Source organism: Rhyacophila brunnea, unplaced genomic scaffold (assembly GCF_057557595.1).
Source record: "Rhyacophila brunnea isolate RB1 unplaced genomic scaffold, BYU_Rbru_1.0 scaffold_23, whole genome shotgun sequence".
Lineage (NCBI taxonomy): Eukaryota > Metazoa > Arthropoda > Insecta > Trichoptera > Rhyacophilidae > Rhyacophila > Rhyacophila brunnea.
In genome coordinates this window covers 6,157,422-6,180,955 of record NW_028232893.1, presented here as the reverse complement: position 1 = coordinate 6,180,955, position 23,534 = coordinate 6,157,422, and the positions used below count along the sequence as shown (strand labels likewise).

Genomic DNA, 23,534 nt, shown 5'->3' with positions numbered 1-23,534 from the left:
AAATGGAAAAACGTGTTTGTCTAATTGGGAACAATTAAATAATGTTCAATTGAATGCATTTATGGTTTTAAAGTTATCTAATATTTTCAAACACAAAATTAATACAGTTCCCATTAACTTCTGACTTACCTAGTTTTATCATTTTGTAGAGAAGGAAATGTAGAATCATATTCAATAGCTATCTAAAAAACAGTTAAAATCGAGTTATCTAGTTGTAGGTTGAGGTGAAAATATATAATATATGAATAAAACTACTAACCCAATTTAAAAATAAACTGTCACAATAAACTACTTATATTTAACTAAAAACACTTAAAATCACAACACAAGCACTATTTTTCAATTAATATTATTGAAATAATTAATAATATCCACTTTGTATTCAAACCATATTATGACTAATAGTTATTCGATTATTATGTAAATGCGACACAACCAGTTTGGTCGGTGTCCAAACTGAGACTGGCGTAAAGAAATAATAAATTGATTAAAAATTAATTATTATTATTGTGTTATGGCATCATATGGTGAGTGTTGTGATGACCATACAACGCGGTAATGAAACAAAAACATGTAAATCAAGATAGATCGCACACATACGTGAGTAATCAATCAACAGGGCGTTCTCAAAATATATTACCTTTGGACAATAATTGAGTGTGTGTTGGGTGAACACACCCGACAGAATTGAAACTTTTTGTTTTGCTACCCATTCTCGGACACGTGGATTATTAGTAACAGTAATAGTAAATAACAAAAACAGTGAAACCCGGTTATACGTTTTTGAAGTGACTGACAAAAAAAAACAATGTAAATAACGAAAAAATGTAAATATTTTTTTATTAACCAATCATTCAAATTTGTTCACTTGTTTATATAAATTGGTTTGAAGGTTTGAATTTTTTTTGACACTATTTGAATGGATGTAAGTAAAAATTACGTTAACAATAAGAGAATGACAAAAAACAGTGTCTCACACTCTGCCGTACTAAGCACAGAGGCCGTATCTGCATTTTAGGCAAGTGGGAGATCAGAGCTTTCATATTATTTTACTTTTCCTGCTAATACTGGGGAACTTTTTATTTATTTTATTTGTCTATAATAGTTAATTTTGGTTTCAAATTTGTTTACATACTTTGAAAATTTGATTTATGTTATTATTATTATTATGTATTGATATTAGCCGTATCTATGTCAGATACGGCTAAAATCCCTTAGTAAATGATAGTTACAACCGAATCGCTTAGTATTTATCGAGTTTTTTTCTCAAACTCCGTAGATACGGCTATTAAAACCCTTGATTTCTCCGTAACTATAGCAGTTACGGCTTGGATTTATTCACCGATCTTATACAAAAACTCTGCAGAATCCAAATATCGAAAAATATGAAAATACCTAAATACGTCAGTTACGGCCTCTGTGCTTAGTACGGCAGCACTGACTAAAGTAAAAAAAATTAAAGATCACCCGTCTACTCAGTTGTATAAACTTGGCCTTGCACACTGCAGCCGTGTCAATAAAAAAGGAATGCGCATGTCAGCACTTATTCTGCAGGCGTATTTTTTAAAAAGTAATGCGGACATGCATCTGTAACCTAAAAGAGTGCCGTGCGTTTATATCATATATAATTGTATTAAATCAAATGTAAATTTAAATTTTAACTAAATTTTGAATATTATATAAGTACTTCAGACGGGTGAAATAAAAATGTAAAACTGGGAATTAAATGTACTGAAATAAAATGGGATTGCAGGAACTACACGCAAATAGCAAGAAAATGTGAATTCCGAGCACATAGAATCAAGGTCCCTCTGTATATATTTTTGAAGCGTTTTAATGCAATTGATATTTTTTTCGAAGAGATCTAAGGAGATCATGTAATTGTCATTCTAAGGAGATCATGTGGGTTACATGTAAATTGTATGTAAACATTTTACCGTGGCACAGTTCGCCGTGAGCTTTTTATAGGAAACAGATGACCGTATACTATACGGTCTCCAATTTTAATAGATTCAATATGAACATTAATTCAATTTTCATAGCTGATTTTGGCAAAATTCATGAATTCAAGAATGAAAACCTAACTAACTAACTAACCTAGACCTAATTAACTAAACTAACCTAACAAATTATCCAGTATATCGGCTATTTTCAAAATTTGTTTGCTACTGGCTTCCTGTAAAGTGTAAACCGACAAGTAACATATCGTCACTGTTCTGGCAGAAGACACTAATTCGAAAAAATGACATATTGAGATAGTTATACCAAAATGTTCCTTATTTCAAACTTTACCGTCTGGAAACCTTCTTAATAAATAAACAGTCTTTATTTTAAAGTCATCCTACTTACGATTACTTAATAAACTCACATGATAGACCATTTCACACATTCTAACAACTTCAAAGTCAAATTACTCAAAACTAGTATTCTCCAGTTAGTGTGTTCTGCCAGAACAGAGACGATATTTTATTTCGACATGAATTTTATGTCAGTACTATACGACCCAAAGAGGTTGGACAGTCTTTAACATACGGCCATATATTTCCGATACAACATTTCCCGATGAAGTGTGATACGGTGAACTGCATACGTACAAGTTTCCGGACACGGATCATGTGGGCCTCCACAGAGTGAATTTTGCCAGACCCGGGATTCGAACTTGGGACCCACGACATTATAAGCCGCTCGGCCATTGTGGGTGTAATATAATAAATAAAATAATAAGCAATTTATCAGTAACCCTGTACATGTACAGTATATCCGACAAATACGTCACGCCTGCAGATTATTTCATTGAGGAAAATGTCTCGAAAGTATTACAAAGTCATGATAGCATCACATCATCCTATCTGTTATGGACAAAGAATAGATACCACCTATGTGTCATATCGTCGCTGTAGGATTGGTTTCCATTGGATTGGACCAAATGTTCAGGAGACGAAAAACAAATTTCATAATCCTATATTTAAATACATGGAGATATTTAAATTGTTATTTTTACAGCATATGAATGATGTATTCATTACCATTACAAAGTAATTTAAAGAAAGGGATGGTTCTCGTCCAATTAGATACAAAAAAACATTCTGCATTAAGAGGTCGATTTCGACAAAAACGGATATTCGGGAAACCAATCCTATAGCGACGATATGTCCAATATAAATATTGCATTTTTAATGAATAATATTTTGGTAAGCACCGAAAATGTCTCACTATGAACAGTGTGTAAAATTGTTACAGAAAAGTACACAATCGAAAATACTAGCATCTTAAGCGCGAAATATATTACGGTGCATGTCACGGACTATCACGTGACGTCACAGTAAGCTGCCGCTACGGGAAAAAATGTGTGTATTATCGTTTTGCTCGGTGTTTAAAATGTTATCAGACCGGTGCTCCCATCCCGTAGCACATTTTGAGCCTTTAAATAAACATTGTCAGTTGGAAAAATCTGCCAAAATCACTAAAACAATAATAAGGTCACCTAACATTGAACCGCGCTGCATCGACACCTGCATGATGTCTACACATTTTCGAATCATGTCAAAATCACGTTTTTTGTTTTTAGTGGTCGGCACTATGTATTTTCTATAAGAATATTGGGTACTGTTCGGTTAAAGCGCATACAGCGGAAAACGCATTTTGAAAATAGCCGATAAACTGGATTATTTGTTAGGTTAACCTAACCAAACCTAACCTAACCTAACCCAACCTAACCTAAACTAACCCAAACTAACAAATAATCCAGTTTATCGGCTATTTTCAAAATGCGTTTTCCGCTGTATCCGCTTTAACCGAACAGTACCGAATATTGTCTATTATCTATGGTCTGCAGGTTGGGTTCTGTTCAAAATATTATCTATGGATATAGTATCGTAAGTCATTTTAACGTACGCACACGTAGAAACTGTTAAAATTAATTGAAATTAGCATGAATAATTAATAACAATTCAAAATACTAATGGGCATTTTCGCCAAAGTTTGTACATGTTTGAAATTTGGGTAATATTATTTTTTCACTCAAATTAACCATTTTTATATAGCTAGCAGATTCCTTGTTCTATTGCTGAATTGGTGATAGCAATTTTTCAGCAAAATATTGATTAATACAATATTTATATCATTTTTATTATGAAATTGGGCATAATAAGTTTCCGTTCCGTGACTACGAAACTAAGCTTTTAAAACATGAATGAGACACTTTTTATCACTTAAAAGAGCTCTATTAGATTAAAAAAACCATACACTTCAAAATAAAACTACAAATAGTCAAAAAATATTATTGAATTTTAATTCTTGGGCATATTTCGTTCCCCTCCGTTACCCTATGTCTATAATGGCAGAGCATTTTTCCTTTAGTATTTGAAAAAACCAATCAATGTTCGTTCTGCTATTTTTTTAAAGACAATAATCACTTTTACTAAATTTTATTGGAAAAATAAATAAGTTTCGTTATTTAATAATCAAATGAAAAATAGTTAACGTTCAACTTTTTTGGGGACATTTTCGGAATGGAACGAAATGGTAACGGAGTGTAATTTGTAAAGCTAAAGTTACATGTTACCATAAAAACAAATTTTTGTTTTATGAAATTTATTTGAATTTTTTGATAGACAGATATATATTCAACGTGCGTCAAAATAACAAAACAAATCAAACTTAATCACTAAAATAGACATATTTTATAATAAATTTCACAATACTTGTAAAATAAGGTAGGTAATAATTTTGACACACTATACATTACCATAACTTTTATTTGGCATTTATATTATTTGTAACTCAGATAAAAAATATTTTTAAGCAAATTAACAATATATGAAAAAAAAAATCAGCAAGGGATTCAGACGCGAGTTCCTAGCGCGGCACGGAGTATATAACTTTTACGACAATAATTACAGTCAAACTCGGTTATTACGATCTCGGACATAGCGAGATCTCGGATGTAATAACGAAACATTTGTTGACATTTAGTTTATGATTTTCGCCATACATTTAATTTTTTTTCACTGTTATAACGAGCAACTTATCCGATATACCGAGCTAAAATACTGTTAATGTGTCGATCGTTTTAAAACATTTCGACCCTAAGCAATAAAATCCGATTGGACAGGATGCCGCCGGGGTCGGATTACGTTTATGACACTAGTAAAGTGTCTAAGTACCTACCTTATTGGTGTTTCGCCGACAATAATAAAAAAGTATCCACGCATATGGTTGAAAAATCCAAGGTTTGTGAAGTCCGTAGGTACCTACCAGCGTTAATTACAATAAACATCTTATTTTGTAGTTTATGAATGCCATGCTCGTTTCGGGGATTTTTACGATGGTTTCCAAATTTTTTATTTTCGACTTTTTGTGTAATGTGACATGCTCATTTAAAAATACCTATTCTCTGATATAACGAGTAACGCTTATAACAAGCAAATTCAGTCGGTCCCATCTTCCTCGTAATAACCAAGTTCGACTGTATGTTGTCTTGAAATTTAATTGTATTCATCAACATAAAATGTAGCTATACAGGTTGATTGTAATCAAGACGTACTTTTCTGACATTTCGTGAATACCTACAGTTCTAGGTATTAAATCTAATCGAGTACACATTTCTGTTAAACGTGACAAAAAAATACTTTTTCATACATTTTTATAAATTTCTATGCCTAAAATGTATGGAGAAGTTTTAAAATTTTGGTGGCGTATAACAGAAAGAGTATGACAGAGCCAGTGCCTGTCTCGCAATTATTTCAGTCTGGTGTTTTTTCTTTTCCTTCTGTTGTTTTTTTTTATCTCCATACTTTTATGTGCGCTATTTTTGCGTATTCAGACATATCACATACTTTTTTAATCTTTATTATATTATTATATTATAGTCAGGTTATTTTCTATATTTTTTAATGAAAATATTTTTGTTTTTCATACGAACAGACAAAATAAAACTTTTTATAATCTATGAAGAACTAAACACACACTGTAAACCCAACTTTATGCATGCCATTTCGTTACTTTTACATTCCACATATACGTTACCACCAATATAGTTTCGGAATGGAAGTAACGGATTCTGTTTCAGAAGTGTTTGAAGCCAAAATTTAGCTTAGTTTTATTGTTAAACCTGCGATATGTTTTATTATATCTGTAGTATGAAAGATAAGCTCCATATGTATAGTATGTGAAATAGAAATATGTGATTTCTTACCTTACAAATCGTGGTAACAGTAGTGGAACTTCTTAAATGACCAACCCAGAAAGCAACCTGTTCCGATAGCGATACCGACACACACCAACAATTTAAATTGTACATGGCGATCAGTGTTATACAAAAATGTTGCTACATTAAAAAAAACATATTTATAATGAAAATTTTTCGCCTTCATGCTAAAATCGTGGTAACGGAATGTGGAGTTCCACTTTTTCAAATATCCTGGGACACACTTTAAACGTGATTTTTTTCAATATTGGTACAAATTTACAAAAAAACTATATATTTTCCAAAAATATATAATGTAAGCTGTTGAAAACACTACGAATTTAATTTTACACACTCAAAATTAATGACGAAATCAGACTTTGTTTATTTGAATTTAGGGGTGGGACATGGTAAAAACGCACTACCTTTCGATCTAAATAATCAATTAAAAATATATACAGGTCAGATAGTTGTATTTAACTGATTGAATAGAGTAAATTAATAAATTTGCATGTTAAAAATACATAACTTTTCAATATTTTATAATATAATAACTATGAAAAAATCAATCAAAGTCATGGGACATGCCAAAAACGCAATGTACAAACTTTGGCGAAAATGCCCTAATACATTCTTCTTTCGACCATGTCCGGTCCTGATAGGATCATATGGGCCTCCACAGAGTGGAGGTTTGTATTGACAGATTTTGTTTTTTACGAGAAATGGATGTCAGACACTTGCTCAACCTATTAGGTCCATACCCTGACACACACAAATTGAAAAACAATATGTGTACTTGCCAGACCCAGGATTCGAACCTGGGACCCACGGCTTTATAGTCCAACGCTTATGCCGCGCGGCCACCGTGGGCGTAGACACCGTTAGAGTTGGCACTATCTATAATTGAATTTAGAGAGGTGGCGATCGTTCAAAATCTGCAAAAAGACGAAACCATAGACTAAATTTGTCGCAAAGACAGCGTGACAGTGACGTGACATGCATCTCAATTTGATCACAACCTTAGAATTAATATATAGTTTTTCAAATTGTGAAGACTTCTGCGCAGTTCCAATATTAAAAACATTATTTTGATGTCGATGACAGATTAACAAAACAACGCAATACGCACTGATAAAATACGTACGTAGTAGTCATCAATTATTAAATTATACGTGCATACTATTATCCAGTGGTGAAGGGTGGAGATAGGCTGTTAAGATCCGCCATAAATAGTGCACATTAAATTTTGTCAGTAATACAGATTTTTTTTATTGAACTAAAACCACAATTTACAGATGGTGTTGGTTAGTTTTTAAAATTCAATACAACCCTGCAAAACCAAGTCATAATAGACAATAGTCAAAAAATACTCGTCTATCTATAAAATATCTAAAATTATGCAATAACATCATACATCACTTTTGATATTTTATAGATAGAATAATACTTTTTATCTATTATAGTTTGCTTTAGGCAGGGCTAATATGTGTAATATGTATTCTTAATCCAACGAAAACAAATGAGTATGAATGATAAAGTGTGCACAATTTTGTCGCCCAAAATTATTACGGTTTGGTTAGGCAGGGTTTAACTGATTTTTTAAAACTAACCAACACCATCTGTAAATTATTGTGGTCTTAGTTCAATAAAAACAAATACGTATGACTACAAAAGTTTAATGTCCACTATTTATGGCGGATCTTAATAGCCTACCTCCACGCTTCGCTACAACTATCATCTGTTATTACAGTAATAAAACTCTTTAATGACATTTCATTCCAAAACGGTCTTGGCTAACGAGAACGGGTGAGCAATTTTAATTTTTAAATTTTAAATCAATACCGACCAACAATCAAAATGTAATTTGAATGTATAATTATTATTGTACTGACATTGTCAATAAAAATTAATAAAGGAAATCATGTAAATAAATAATTGGCAATTCGATTTGAATAATGCATAGATTGCCAATTATGTTTTCATACAGTGGCCATTGAGTTAAAAGATTGTATGTAGCAATCGTACAACATTCGTACACATTTTCAGGTAGGTACCGATTATGTACGAAAGTCGCGGACCATCTGTATTATCACAGAACAGATAATAAATAGATAGGCAATATTCAATACACTACATTTTGATGCAGGGTTTTGAATGTGTCAGTGTCCTACGAAAATGAAACACGCATTATGCACCATCGACTGTGTTTAAGAAAAAGGGCGTAACCCTCGATTTTTCGAAAAGTGCTTTTATTAGATATCAACTATATATACAACTAAATACACGTTCTGTAAAAAGGAAGTACGCCGGAAATGCCGAATTATGATCTAAATTCAGGTTTTAATTGAGGTTAATTAATTTAAAATTTATGGAAAAAAGCATTTATCCTCAATTTTAATGATTTTTCTGTAATAACTTCTATAATTTATTATTAGATCGAAAATACACTAAATCATCAATCGTCATGCACCTAATGTCTGTGCCTATTTTATTTTTAAATATTAAGCTAAAATCTCTCAAAAAACGTTTTTTGCCTCTGCTGTAAAATTTGTTCTGTGAGGGTTACGCCCTTTTTCCTAAACACAGTCGACGTGTAATAGTGTGTGAAATACGTCAACGCATAAACCGAAAGCAGTTGTCAGTATTCATTTCAGTCAGTATATATTTAAGTTTATCCCGGAATATTCCTTACTCGAGATCGGTTACCTGCTACTCCTTACCCGTTAGGTATTTCAGTTCCCATTATTTCTGAGTTCCCTGTGTATTATATACTTATACATAATATAATTTCTTTAAATATAAATAAAATTTAATTATCTAATTAATTCAATATTAAACTTTGACATAGTTGCAACATATGAGGTATTACAATGTTAACAGTTTAATTTAACACTAATACTAACCAGTTAATGAGTCACTAGCATATCTGCATAACGCAGGTACAACTACAAGGTGGATCAGTATAGAATGTATTGATGAATCATAATAATTGATTCCAAAATATAATCACCAATCCCAAATAATAACGTTACGGTAATATTCGATAAAAAAATATATGAATAATAATTGAGGTGTTGTCGGTTAAATGAGTACAAGTGGCATATATAATTTAAAAAATTAGTTAGTAGCAGTTTTCACATCACCAAATACCTATTTACGTATGAAACATGATTCAAACATCTAACTTATTCCTATAGTGAAGCAACTAAGGGCCATATGTATGAGATTCCGAAATTCTTTATAAGCTATTTAACCGATTTTCCACCATATAGCGTATAGCACTGTTTGTGACGTAAGCAATCTGACGTCACACGTCATTCAAAATGGCTGCTTTATATGTCACTTTCAAATGTCATTTTAATAATGCATTCATTACAACAAACGTTTGCTTGAGGCCCTCGTTCATTTTGTAGACTCTGTAAAACATTTGCGAACTTTAAAAACAGTTCCTAGTCGTGCTGTTTATTCATTTCATTCATTCATTTATTCTTATTCCGTTTTGACATATTTTTCACTTATATAGTTTCTCATAATAGAAGTGAAGTTAGTCATAATATAACTGTATGTATTGCCACCAAATGGAAATGTTTACTGGGAATACTCTATCCTTTCGTACAGAAGAATTATAAAATAAATGTGATAAAATAACTGATAAATTATTTAAAGTTCATAATAATTATTCATTTATACTTATTAAATTTATATGGTACCGTTCGCACACTTTCAGACACATTTACAATTTAAAAATTTTAAATTAATGATCGGGGAATGAAATTTTACAAGTTCACCATTATATGGACGCCATGACACATTATGATGTCAGATCGTAACGTCGCTAACCAACGGATTACATTTGCACTCATGCATACAAATGAGCAGTATTTAGCCTATAAAGTATTTGGGAATCTCATGCATACAACCCTAAGGCCTTTCGCTCATGGAGAAACTAAAATCCGATGAACTGGTTGCTGATGGAACTCATAAACTGGCCAATGACTGACGCTTCGCACACGGCCCTACTCAAACCTATTTGCAATAATAATCTCATAACCTCAAACTGTCAAACCCATTGTCTTTCCTACTTCATTCTAAGCTTTTTTTAAGATATCTTTACGGGAATATTCTGGCAGCCTGTAATTATACAAGCAGGAGTATTTCTCAACATCTGCCACAAATTTTAAATTAAAAATCGGTTTGCCCATCTTTAACTTTTGACGTCTAGACTTGTTATTGCTTGTTCAGTTCAGTGCTACCAATTTTGGTAAGAAAAAATGATTCTTCACCGAATCTACTGATATTGGTACCACTGTTGGAGACTGGAAACTGAGAGACTGGGAGATTAGCATGTCGTGTCTCCTCAATTTAGTAGTGAACGTTTTGAAACAGAAATTCTAGTCTTGCCGTGAGCGAGCCGAGCCGCCTTTGAAAATTACATTATCTAGATACTGGCTGGAATTTTAGTTTTAGTTTTGTCTTTTTTGAGTATTCTTGTGAGCGGAAGGCCTTAACCTTGAAACTGTGCAGCTTGCAATATCTTCTACTGCGCACGAATTAAAAAGGGTAAATTTAATTATTGTTACCGTTATTATTTCCGGAAGCCTATTGCATCGTTTTCTCTCGCTCGGTGTCACTCTAACTACGTCATATTTTCAGAACTATTTGCAATTTGCAAAACTATCGAACTTCACACTTACGTGGAATATTTACTAATATTTTACATTTATTAATAGTTAATAAATAAAAATTTAAGTTTTGTACTATTCCATTTGAGTACTTTTTTGCGACCCAGGTTTCGTCTTTTGACATCTTCTGTTAGAGGGTTTTAGGAGGAGAAAATTTTCAGTGAGATCATTATAGTACCTACCAAAATCGATCATTTTTGGCGAATATAAAAAAATATTTTTTAATGAATGGGGGGAGTTCAAAAGTGTGATTTACCTAATTTAGACAGGACGGTAAAATATTAAGAAAGCATAACGTAACAATGGGGGAGGAATTCAAGGTAGAACAACGATATCCAGTCATGAGTAAAAAAATAATTATTTTATATCAAAAATTATACCGCTGTGAATAAATCACTTTCTCTAACGACCCGTGCCTACTTTGGGTTTACCATATATGATTAAGATTTGTATTTTCCCGAGATGATATCATAACCGCATCGCATCAGAGTGTTATCCAAATCAATTAAAATTCTACAGGTGTGCGTTTTGTTAGCATAGCCACTTTCTCTCCAACGCACATCAATAATTGACCTGGATTCCATATTTTTTATGACAAGCCTGTACCATCATTCTCACCAATAGTGGATTGACTCACTCTTGCAAAAAGGCCTCTCTAAAGTCTATATATCGACTAGAGGTGGGAAAACTGGTCGATTTTGAAGACTAAGTTTAGTATACTTACTACCAGTATAAAAAAATACCTAGTATCTAAACTTATTCCAAAATACTTTTAACAGAGCGTTTGGCGTACTTGACTTTTTAGAAGCCATTTTTACACAAATTGTTTATATATTTAATTATTATCCATTTACACAATCACGCATAAAATTTGAATTCATTTTATAAGTTCTTATTAGAACACTAAAAAATCGAGAAACTCAACGTGACGAAACCAGATAGAAGCATAAATACCTATCTCAACTGGAACTAAAACTAACTCCATATTATTATAATAAAACGAACTTGTCACCGTTTCTGTCCTTCACTATACCGACTTTACAACTGGGGAGAAAGGGAAAGCAATAACGCCAATAACAGTTGAGTATATCACGGCTCGACATACATGTATTATGCTATCTCGCTCGCGCGCATTTAATGTCAATAGTATTGAAGGTCTACCAACAGTATCAACTAGCGAGTCGCGGTGATGATCTCATCGCATGCGCTCGAACTTCCAACAAGTTTATTGGGCCACACGTACTGAGTATGGGTAGTATCAAGCCGAGACTTGAGTACACAAACTGGTGACAGTATTTCTAACTCACCTCTACTCACTATCATCATTCTCACCAATAGTTAATCGATTCACTCTTGAAAAGGCCTCTCTAAGCTCTATATCTCGACTGTTTAATCTGCAAACCAGCCAGCTGCACTTCTGACCAAAAATAAGATTTTGATGGCATTTTGTTGTTATACATATGAGGCGTCTAATTCCAAAAAGCGATAACTCCACATTTGGTCAAAATCGAGATAAAAATATGCACGTATTCTTTGTGTAATTTTACACAATATGTATTGATCTATAAATTCCAAAACACGACAAAACCCTACGAAAAAAAATATTTTAATTGTCGATTTATTACAAAAAGCGCCAACTCCGTGTTTCATTTTATTTAAATCTTGGTTGATTTCGCGCGTGTTTAAGTGAACCAATAAGGGAACGTTCAATATTGAAAATGGCGTCTCCCGTCAGTTGTTAGGATTGCCCTCAAAGTGACAGTTCATCGTCGTATTTACAGTGCTATATTTTTATTCATAATGAGTGACTTAATGCAAAATATAACACCATCAATCAATGGAGCAACTAGGAAGCGAAAACAAAACAAAGAAATGTGGAAGAAAGAACAGGAGCGGCGTATGAGGTAATTACATTTTGTACTGCATGCCGTCAACAGTGTGACCGCAAAAATACTGACTTGTTTTTATTTAAATCTCAAACTTGTATTATATTTTGAGTAATTTGTAATTCATTGTTGGCGGGACATTGTTATGAATGGTAAATAATTGCACCCAAGGATTAAATATAAAGATTTTAATTTAAAAATAATCAGTATTGTCTACTAATCTGCATATTATCATATTAACTGTCTGTAACTTGGTGGATACACAATTCAATAAAATAATCTTTAGTACTTAATTCACATGACTAATTATTATTAGGGTCGATTTCATCCGGTTCAATTGATCTTTAATCAGTGGCCTCAAATAAGATAATATTCATTTTAAAATATTTTTTTTCTTTTTTTTAGGTACACCCCCACCATTTTGCCGGGTCTCCCACCGTGCAACCACAATACTAGGGCCCTTAAATGTGGCACCTTGACCATCGATGACTTGCTGGCGTTCCATTCCATGTTTTACTCAAAAACAGAAAAGCTATGTCAAGACAATTTGATATTAAAATATTCCCGTGTAAATCTGTGCCAAAGACGTCGCCCTAAAAATTCGGATAGCAATCTCACAAGAAACATGTCTTGTAACTATTTTATACCAAAAATCCATCCGCGGTCTGAAGTAAAAGTATGTAAATCTTGCTTCATGTACGTACTTGGAATTAAAAAGGACCGAATTTCAAGGGTCATAAAGAGATCATTTGAATCACATGGATCTTTGGCGGTTGAAAGACGTGGAGGAGACCATCGCGCTTTCTATTTTGACGGGAAAAGGGCCAGCGTACACAAATTTATAGAGTCATTTAAAGCTTCCGAGCCTCATTATTGCCGCTCAAAAAGCAGCCAACGGGTTTACTTAAGTCCTGAACTTAACATTAAAAAGATGTGGAGTATGTATAACATACAGGCAGAGGCTAATGTTAATGTAAAATAATGTTTTTTCCGCCGGGAGTTTAACTCCCGTTATAATTTTGGATTTGGCAGCCCAAAAGTGGACGTTTGCTCTCGGTGTACTGAATTGACTGAGAAAATAAAAACTACAACGGATTCAGAACGTCGAAGTATTTTGATGGCCGAGCATCGTATTCACATTTTAAAAGCTAAGTCATTTTACAATATGCTGCAAGAATGCAACGATGGCCTCTTGACGATTTCGTTTGATTGTCAGAAAAACATGGCTTTGCCTAAGCTACCCGATCAAGCTGCATATTTTAGTCGCCAATATAACCTTTATAACTTTACAGTAGTGATCGGTAGTTCGAAGTCGAAACTAACACGAGACAACGTGTATACGTTTTGTTGGTATGAGTCAGAATCCCAAAAAGGTTCTAATGAAATAGCCAGTGCGGTATTTTTTGTATTAGGTAAATTAACAGAAAGTAGATTATTAGGAATCCATACGATACGCATGTTCGCCGACGGCTGTGGCGGGCAGAATAAAAATAGCACGTTAATTGGAATGTGTATGAAATGGCTTTTGAGCTTTGCACCGACCGCAGTAAAGAAAATGGAAATTATATTTCCTGTCGTCGGCCATTCTTTTCTACCTCCCGATCGAGTCTTTGCTAAGGTAGAAAAAGAATTACGAAAAAAGGACACCATTGTTGCACCCAGTGAATACATTGATGTGCTACAAAATCATGGTACAGTATGGCATCTTGGTACGCAAGTCCCAATTTGGAATTGGAAGCAAGCGGTAGCTCAATGCATTAAGCCTCCTGGAAAGTGGCATTTTCGCTTTAATCCCACAAAAAGGTTCTTTCTTTACCGCCAAGAATCTAATGTGGCAGTACAAGGCGAAGAGAACTATCGGTCAGAAATAAATTCAAAGGGCTATATAAACATACAAGGTAAAAATTTAAATTTTGAGCCAAATCTCGTCCGTGCTGGTGTTGGAGTTAAAAAAGAAAAAATAAAAGATGTCGCCAACCTTCTCAAGAAACATTATGGCGATGATTGGCGAAATCTTGAGCTACTGAGATTTTATCGTGACATTGAAACGTCAAACGCTAATAATGGAACTTCAAGTGAAAACTTGGACAATGACGACGAAGTCTGTGAGCGAATGGAAGAAACTGAAGGAAGAGTATGATTTGTTTCCATTAATTTATGACATTCTGTATTTTTTATTAAGTCCCAATTTTATCTTCTAATTCAATGTGATTATATTATGTACCTACAATGTTATATGTCATTTTGTATTTTTTAATAAATTCCAATTTTATCTTCTAATTTAATGTGATTATGTTGCTACAATGTTATACTTATATCATTTTGTATTTTATAATTAGTTCCAATTTTATCTTCTAATTTTAATGTGATTATGTTCCTACAATGTTATACTTATGTCATTTTGTATTTTATAATAAGTTCCAATTTTACCTTCTAATTTTAATGTGATTATGTTCCTACAATGTTATACTTATGTCATTCTTTATTTTATAATAAGTTCTAATTTCAATGTGATTATGTTACCTAAAATGCTTTTTTTTGGGTGGATGCACTATAATATACCTATAAACCTATCTGATTTTGAAACTTTTATTTGTTCACCCCTTTGTTGTTTACTCTCTCTTTACAGATTCTACTAATACATTAATAATTATTGTATGATAATATCAATAAATACAATCCTATTTACTGTAAAGATATTACTTTTCAGTTAAAATACAAAAAATAAATTATTTAATCTGTACCAATTGTTTCCTAGCCATGCTGTAGCATGTGGCGTACTCGTGACAGTGCCACGGAAATATGTGCCTTATGCGGATAAAAATTTAAAGTGAATTACAAGAAGCGCCACCTCCAATTTTATTTTGCTTATATTTATTACATTTAAGAGTTTATCGGCTAAAACAAATTGCCATTTGGTTCTAATTTTGCCATAGAATACAATGGAAAAAAAATTCTCCCGTTAAAACAAATAATTTAAGCTTGAAACATAAAAACGTTGTTTCCCACAAATTTCGAATTGTGGAGCTGTCGCTTTTTGTAATTAGACGCCTCATATACTAATTGATTGTGATTGATAAAAAATCAATCCCGAAGGTTTCGGGATTATGTGTACTAATCCCGGGATTCAAACATATCTAAAATTGTCCGGGATCTGGGAATTGGATAAAAATTTGCCAATGTAATTTGAGCTTGTGCATAGGAGTGAATACAACTTCACCAACATTTACGAATTGGGATTATCTTGGTGTCAAGTTGAATGTTTTTGTGCAAGGCACTGTTCCAAATATTGAAGATGAAGAAAATGACGAGGGTAAGATTAAAAGACTCGAAGATAATACACAAATAAATAAGGGATTGTATACTCACATCTCTTTCCCTTTCAGAGATTTCAATAGTCAGCCTGGCCTGCGTCTCCCTGTTCCGTTGCTCTGATGCAGTGGTGGCTCTCTGGGCCTCCGACAGTGCGCTTTGGGATGAGCGCCTTTCTTCCGTCAGGCACTGGCACTACAGTAAATAATTACTCATTAGTAACGAGCTTTTTATTACAAAACCTAGATGACCGACGACATTTCAATTATTACAATAATTGAAAAGAAGAAAGGATAGGTGTATTGTAGATGTTGAAAAAAACCTTTTCGATTAGAGAAAAAAAGGACTTCTGGGTTACTGTTTAAATTAGCTGAATTCATTTCGCATTGCAGGTTCATTCGTAGCAAACTTCACTATTTTTTACCCGTGTCTGTTAAAAACTGCAATCATTTCAGTGATGAGTGAAAATGCAGGACACGAGTTATCCAGGAATGATTGGGTAAGAGATGAATCGTCAAATGGCATTTCAATATAGAATTAAATTGTAATTACATATTATTAACATATTAGGCCAGCTCACATTCAGCAAAATATTAAGCATTCGTTTCGAAAAATCAAAACAAAGATGGCGGCTATAAATCTTCAATATAACCTACTCGACATGGAGTTTGCATCCTGCTCGACTGGACGCAGAGTCACAGACAACTGACAAAATATGCCACGCGAAACTGTAAAACTGCACCAAAGTTCCCACCACCACCCGTCATGCATATACAACCGTGGATATGCACGGCCGCCTGCCATGACACTATAAACGTGTCTGAAAGAATTAATTTTAAGTGCTCATTCCGTCCCGAGATGGAGCCGCACGGGACTAATGCTGCAACCATGCACCGTAGTGTTTAAAGAAGGAAGTTAAGTAAAGTAAGTAAAAATTTTGGACTGGCTCTGCTGTCCGCTGACGTTAAGCACCCTGTGTATCCGCATACTGAGTGTCAAGGGTTGAAATTGATGAGTCTACAGAAGAGTCCGAACTATCCCACTCCCCATATGACACTGCAGATTTCTTGAATGCTGCAAAGTTGGTCTCGGTTGCTATCAGATCTGCGTGGCCAATTGGGCCCGTGTGAGGACGGACCCTGGCAAACAGCTACGCTCGTTCAGGTTCCATAAGCGGGCAATCCCAGAGGACGTATACAACGTCTTGGTGGTCATGTCCGTAGGCACAACTCGGCCCATCTACTATCAAGCCAAACTCGTAAAGCTGCACCGTTAGAATGTGAGGATCGAACTTGGTTATAACTGAGTGTAGCTGTGAGTCTCAAACATTCCACATCGAATTGAACGTTACTCCAGCCATTCCCATATTCGAATAGCGCCAGCACCCGCTGCCGATTATTACCGTTATTTGATTGTTATTTACGAAGAGGCATACATTTAATCATGTAAGAACAGTGAATGGTAAAAACCTGTACAGACAATACAAATAGTGAATAGACTAACCTGAAGTTGCAAGTCACTGTTAGCCTCTTGCAGACTTTGATTCTCTGTAAACACTGCTGATTTTTCTTGCTTCAATTGGTCGCACTGCAATTCTAAATCTGTCACAGCAGATTTCGCATTGGCTTTCGTCACCTGCGAAAACAAAAAAGGCATGTTATAAATATAAATATTCAACCATATTGGCGAACAAGAACTTCTTGTCCATGTGTTAAAACTGTGAACTAACAATATCCTCCAGTGCAACTAATCGCACTTCCGTTTTCAAATGAGTAACGCCCACAAATTTATCATTTTATTTGACACTCCCGTCGTGTACGGATCTATCAATTTACGTAAACTGAAGCTTTTTATAATAAAAATATATCTACAACGATCAGGAGTGATGTTAGAATTATTATTAGTAAACTATAACTTGGCACGCATTCTCAGTGACGCTAGTGCTGTGATATATATTAATTTTCAAAATCTCTGAATCCGAAGATATAACAATTTTGGTGTCATCTATCTAGTTAGCAAGGCACCAAGGGTGCTGTTAAAAACTGTTACACTAAAAAGTTCTTACCTCGAGATAATTTGCTGAGTGGAATGCGTCATAGCATTTTTATCACTGTCTTTCATTGACTTTGGAGTTACGTATTATGTTAGAATAGAGGTGCTGTACGATTGAATGATGATTAAAAATAATAAGACAATGGAATTACATACTGAAACCATGTCATTTTTAACCTTTTCCATGCCTCATGGTATTACTATGGGCAAAGCTACAATCGTTGTAATACCGATAATTTGTGGCTGAGTATTTCATAATTATTCAAACAGATGTCATTGTGTGTTTAATTTTTTGGATTATGCAAATCAATCGACAGTGGTTAGTAATTTCAGTTTAAAGTCGGATGAGATAACTAAGAAATTTGTATGTGCGGCTTGTCGATCACAGCCTGCCTCATAGAGCGAGAAAACTCGCTGAAGGCATAGCAGGTTAAGATGTTTCGGTTGGGGGTTATCAAAATTCGGAATCAAGTGTTCTGATCCATACGCTATGAATATGGGACAGAGAGCAGATAGCAGCATTTCAGGACAATGAAATTGAGAATGAATTTGAAAATAAGAAAAAACTTACCGCGATTTCCTCTTGCAGCTGTGAGCACAGATGAGCAAGCCTGTCTTGCTGTCTCCTGGCACCGGCCAATTGTTCCTGTAAGAGCTCCGTCTGCCGTTGCAATGCTATTGTTTGCTGACTACTGCTTGCACCTGAATTACTGCTCTCGAACATCGATATCTGAAATTAAAAGTATTTTTTAATAAAATTGTCTATGACAGTTATTTGATAAACTGCTATCCCCTCATGGAGATCATTTTTCTTTATAATATAAGTCAAAATATGTTTGTTTGATTTCCATTACCTACTTCATCCCAACTGACATCTGCATATAAAAAAAAAGTTACAAAAATTACCCCTCCTGCCAATTCCAATTTTAAATTTTCAAAACAGCTGATAAAGTTTGCATATTATTTTGGATTCGATTTTGATTTCTTTTGTTTGACTTGGCTGCCAGATTATTTTCATTTTGACATGTTGTATGCCTAGATACATATATTTTAATGTTGAAGATGTATTGATTATTATTGTTTTGATAAGTAAGATCAATGAAGCGACCTCATCCCAAGTAAATCATATTATTAATTTACATTTCATTTAATTAAAAGAACAATATCTTTCTATTGTCTACCTACAACCGCTGGATTCGCGCCAATGTGAAACGCTTACTTTCAAAAGCGGCTAAAACGGTTTTGTGCAATATCTTTTACTACTGTTTTAGCCGATTTTGAAACTAAAGCCCATATTCCATTGGCAGATTGCGTCTGGCCCGATCGTCTGCCACGACTGTCAAACTCTATTCTCTATGGTTTTCAAGGATCGTGAGCGATCGGGTCGAAAGTGGAAAATTTTCTATTATCCGTCGTGCGATCCTTTCATTATCAAGCGAAGATTGCCGAAATCGTACGAAAATAGCCGAATATGCGCCTGAGTCATGCAAACGGTCGTTCATTTCATTCTACTGGTCGATTTCAACTGAACAACTACAAGATGGCGAAAACTTAAAAAATATCGTAGGACACAGTCCTCGTCGAATAAATACACGCCAAAGATATAGTGTGGAACGTAAAAAAATCCGCCATATTCAATGACGATCACGCTGTTCTTCAGTTAGCCAACTTTTGACCCAGTGTTTTCGTTTACGGCGAGTCCTGACCGCCTGAGCCAGTTGAAATATAGCCATACTCGCTACAATAAATTAGTCTTTGGATTATTCGATTTCGATATTCGAATTACTCAATTGGTTTGGAGATTCAAGTTCGCCCAGTTATTCATGATGTAAATTAACAATAAGTATACAAACTTTCTATAAATGTCAAACGGCCGCATAAATTTTAACAGATCTGATGCTCGCTAGGTTTGACAGCTGACAGCTCAGTTTTGTTGACGTAAAATTGCGCGGGAATGCGTTCAGTGTAGCCACCAATCTAAGAAATATCTAGTTTTCACTCAACCTATATTTTTAATAATAGCAACACTAGTATTATTTTAACCAATCAAATCAAGGACCAACGAGATTGAATCGTTGCGTGTAATTGCAAATAGCTAGCGACGACGGTTGGCGTCGATCGTTGGATCGGGTTGGGTCTGTGCGTCTGCCAATGGAATATGGCCTTAAGTTAGATTTTTAATAATTAATATTGACGTATTTCGCAGTTTTGAAATTAAAACTCAGACCATACTATGGTAGACAAATATATTTATCAAAATATATATGCAACTCAAAATACTCGAAAAACCGTTTAAGCCGCTTTTGAAGTAAGCGCTTCATGTGCTTTACCGATTAAGCTACGGGCATCCTATCTATCCTATCGACGAAATTAACTAATAGTTTTTACACGTAATGCTTTTCAAATTGCGTTAATTTTGCCTATCGGTTTTTGTGTTTTAAATCAAGTGACCTAATTGTGTATTATGCTGAGCTCTACGGGCTGTACGAAGATTGCAGCGCAGTTCAATCAATTAAGATTGGGAGACTGCGATGGCTAGGTCATGTGCACCGTATGAATGACAATGAACCGGCAAAGAGAGTGATGTCCAGCAATACAATAGGATGTAGAAGAAGAGGGAGGCCAAAGATTCGCTGGTTAGATGGAGCTGCCAGTGACTGCCGTATTCTGGGGGTACCAAATTGGAAAGCGGCCACACTGGATAGGGACAGGTGGAGGGAGCTGTTGGAGGAGGCCAGGACCCACACTGGGTTGTCGCGCCCCTGATGATGATGATGACCTAATTATGTATGTTCAATGTAAAGAATGTTACATTCTCAAATCTTGTGAATTATTCGTTGTATAAAAGAAATAGTTTATTAAATATTTTCTAATAAATAAAAACGTTTTGGAGTCGTAGAAAAATGAACGTTTACTACATAAAATGAAAAATACATTAATGCTATTTTAGCAAGTCATTGGTGAACATTTTCTGCGCTGGTATCTTTACCCGTATGGTAACGCCTAAGCACGCGCACACTTTACAATGAATAGTTGTCAGCCATTCGCCCATCACGTTCAATTGTTGTTCTGGATCAAGCACACATTAAACAAAGGTGTGAATTTTGATCCACGTCTTCAGGTGAGGGTAATCGCAATATGACAATAAACACTCACTTTGTTGTTGGCAGTGTCGAGGAGTTCGGAAACATGCTGTAACTGCGTCTGACGAGCTCCAGCCAAATCTCTAGCGCCGACCAACTCCTGGTGCATCTGCTTCAACTCTTGACTGTTGGTTTCCATCGTGCACTCCATGGACCTACAAAATATTTAGTCAATTATTAATAAAGGCCGTCATAGGTTTTCAGATAAATGTGTAACTACTGTTTATGAATCGTTTACCTAACTCCAACGGGCAGTCTAAGCCAGTAGAAGATCCACCATAAATAGTGCACATTAAACTTTGTTAGTCACACGTATTTGTTTTTATTGAACTAAGACTACAATTTACATATGGTGTTGGTTAGTTTTTGAAAATCAATTAAACCCTGCCTAATCAAAACCATGGTAGATAACAGTCAAAAAATAAAATATCTAAAATTATGTCATTAAATGGTACTGTTCGGTTATACGGAATACAGCGGAAAACGCATTTTGAAAATAGCCGATAAACTGGATAATTTGTTAGTTTGGGTTAGTTTAGGTTAGGTTAGGTTTGGTTAGGTTAACCTAACAAATAATCCAGCTTTTCGGCTATTTTCAAAATGCGTTTTCCGCTGTATTCCGTATAACCGAACAGTACCCATTAAATCATAAATAACTTTAGGTATTTTATAGATAGAGGAATATTTTTTATGGAATATGGTGTGGTTTAGATAGGACTTTAAAATTCTGAAAAACTAACCACACCGCCTGTAAAATGTATTCTTAATTTAATGAAAACAAATAAGTTTGAAAAATTGTGCACAATTTTTTCGTATTGCCCAAAATATACCAAAACTGTTGTGTTTTAGTTTAGGCAGGGTTTAATTGAATTTAAAAAACTAACCAACACCATCTGTAAATTGTAGTTTTATTTCAATGAAAACAAATACGTATGACTGACAAAGTTTAATGTGCACCATTTATGGCGGATCTTAAAAGCCTACCTCCACCCTTCGCCACTGGTCTAAGCCGCTGTAAGTTAGTACAAAGTAAAGCGATGTGTTTATAGTTAAAACTGTGACTTACATGACTCTTTCGTGTAATCGTTCATTTTCTTTGACGGTGGACTCCAGGGTCTCTCTCAGCTCCAGATTCTCCGATTTCAACTCCTCCTGCTTGATGAGGAGGACTTCCCGTTCGTCTTGACCACTCTGAAATTGAAATTTTCGTTAAATTCCCACTGATTCGATGAATGAATGAATCATAAGTTACCGCTGATAATAAATTGAAAGAAATTGTGTTGGAAACTAAGTTTTACTGTTTTTTTTAATGTAAATTTTTTTCTATTTTCGGTAGCGTCAATTTCGAGTTAACAGTGTTTTACTGTAGTAACAACTCTTCAACGATGCCGCCGTTCAGTATAATTTCATTTGAATGCTTTTACCTTCAATATTAACACAAGTTTCTGTTCTCTCTCCGTGGTGCACGCCTCTTGTTCGCCGCCTTCTCTCAAGAGAAGTTCCTGCAATGTGTCCACCTGTGGGAAAATAATGCAATACTAAATGTTACACTAGCCAACACTAATGATAATAATGTTAACAAACAAACATACATGCGAGGTAAATGTCCCAATGACGATTGGACTACTTTGAAACAAGAACATGCCATAAGACTCAATGACAGCGGTATAGTAATAGAAGTGAAACAAGATTCGTTAAGGTTGCGGCATTTTTGATAATTAAAATATAAAAATAGCTTATATATTTACACTGGATATCTATGAGTAATTCAATATGAAAAATACTTCTAATCGACAATGGACTAAATAAAACATGAAAATAACCCCCTACTAGATGAAAATTCATTACGAATGTAGTTAACGTTGACTTAATTATCCATGAATAATTATTACATTATTGAATTTACTTGTCTATCGTAAAAACAACATACCGTAGCATCGATTACAAAAGGTACGTCGCATTCTTACCTTCGTTCTGGAGTCTTCGAGCTTCTCAGTTTGCCGACACAGTGACTCGAGCAGCACAGATTTTTCCTCCGACAATCGCTCATTCTCCACCTGCACTTCTGACAGCTGATTCTGAAGATCTGATAACTCCTGTAGGGTAGCTTGTAGTTCTTCATTTGTACTAAAATAAAAAAAACATTATCGTCAGTTATTTAATTGTTAATTTTCAGCTTGAACGTGCCACATACTGTCTAAAATCTAAATTGAGATGAGAGATGCATGACCAGACATTCAAATTTGCTGAAAGAGCTCCGAGAATAAGTGTA

The 23,534-nt window shown here is 34.4% G+C and overlaps 1 protein-coding gene across 2 annotated transcripts in view; it reads right to left on the bottom strand.

The window, feature by feature from the left end:
- The window catches only part of spdi (sperm antigen with calponin homology and coiled-coil domains split discs), a 179,299-nt gene that overhangs the window by 26,456 nt on the left and 129,309 nt on the right, over nucleotides 1–23,534 (bottom strand). For both annotated transcript variants that reach the window (XM_085950770.1, XM_085950771.1), the window contains exons 10-16: nucleotides 23,230–23,389; nucleotides 22,687–22,779; nucleotides 22,329–22,453; nucleotides 21,276–21,417; nucleotides 18,691–18,849; nucleotides 17,571–17,702; nucleotides 16,125–16,262 (exon numbers count right to left, since the gene is read on the bottom strand). In XM_085950770.1, coding sequence (XP_085806896.1) covers nucleotides 16,125–16,262; nucleotides 17,571–17,702; nucleotides 18,691–18,849; nucleotides 21,276–21,417; nucleotides 22,329–22,453; nucleotides 22,687–22,779; nucleotides 23,230–23,389 — 949 coding nt within the window. The remainder of the gene's footprint in view (nucleotides 1–16,124; nucleotides 16,263–17,570; nucleotides 17,703–18,690; nucleotides 18,850–21,275; nucleotides 21,418–22,328; nucleotides 22,454–22,686; nucleotides 22,780–23,229; nucleotides 23,390–23,534) is intronic.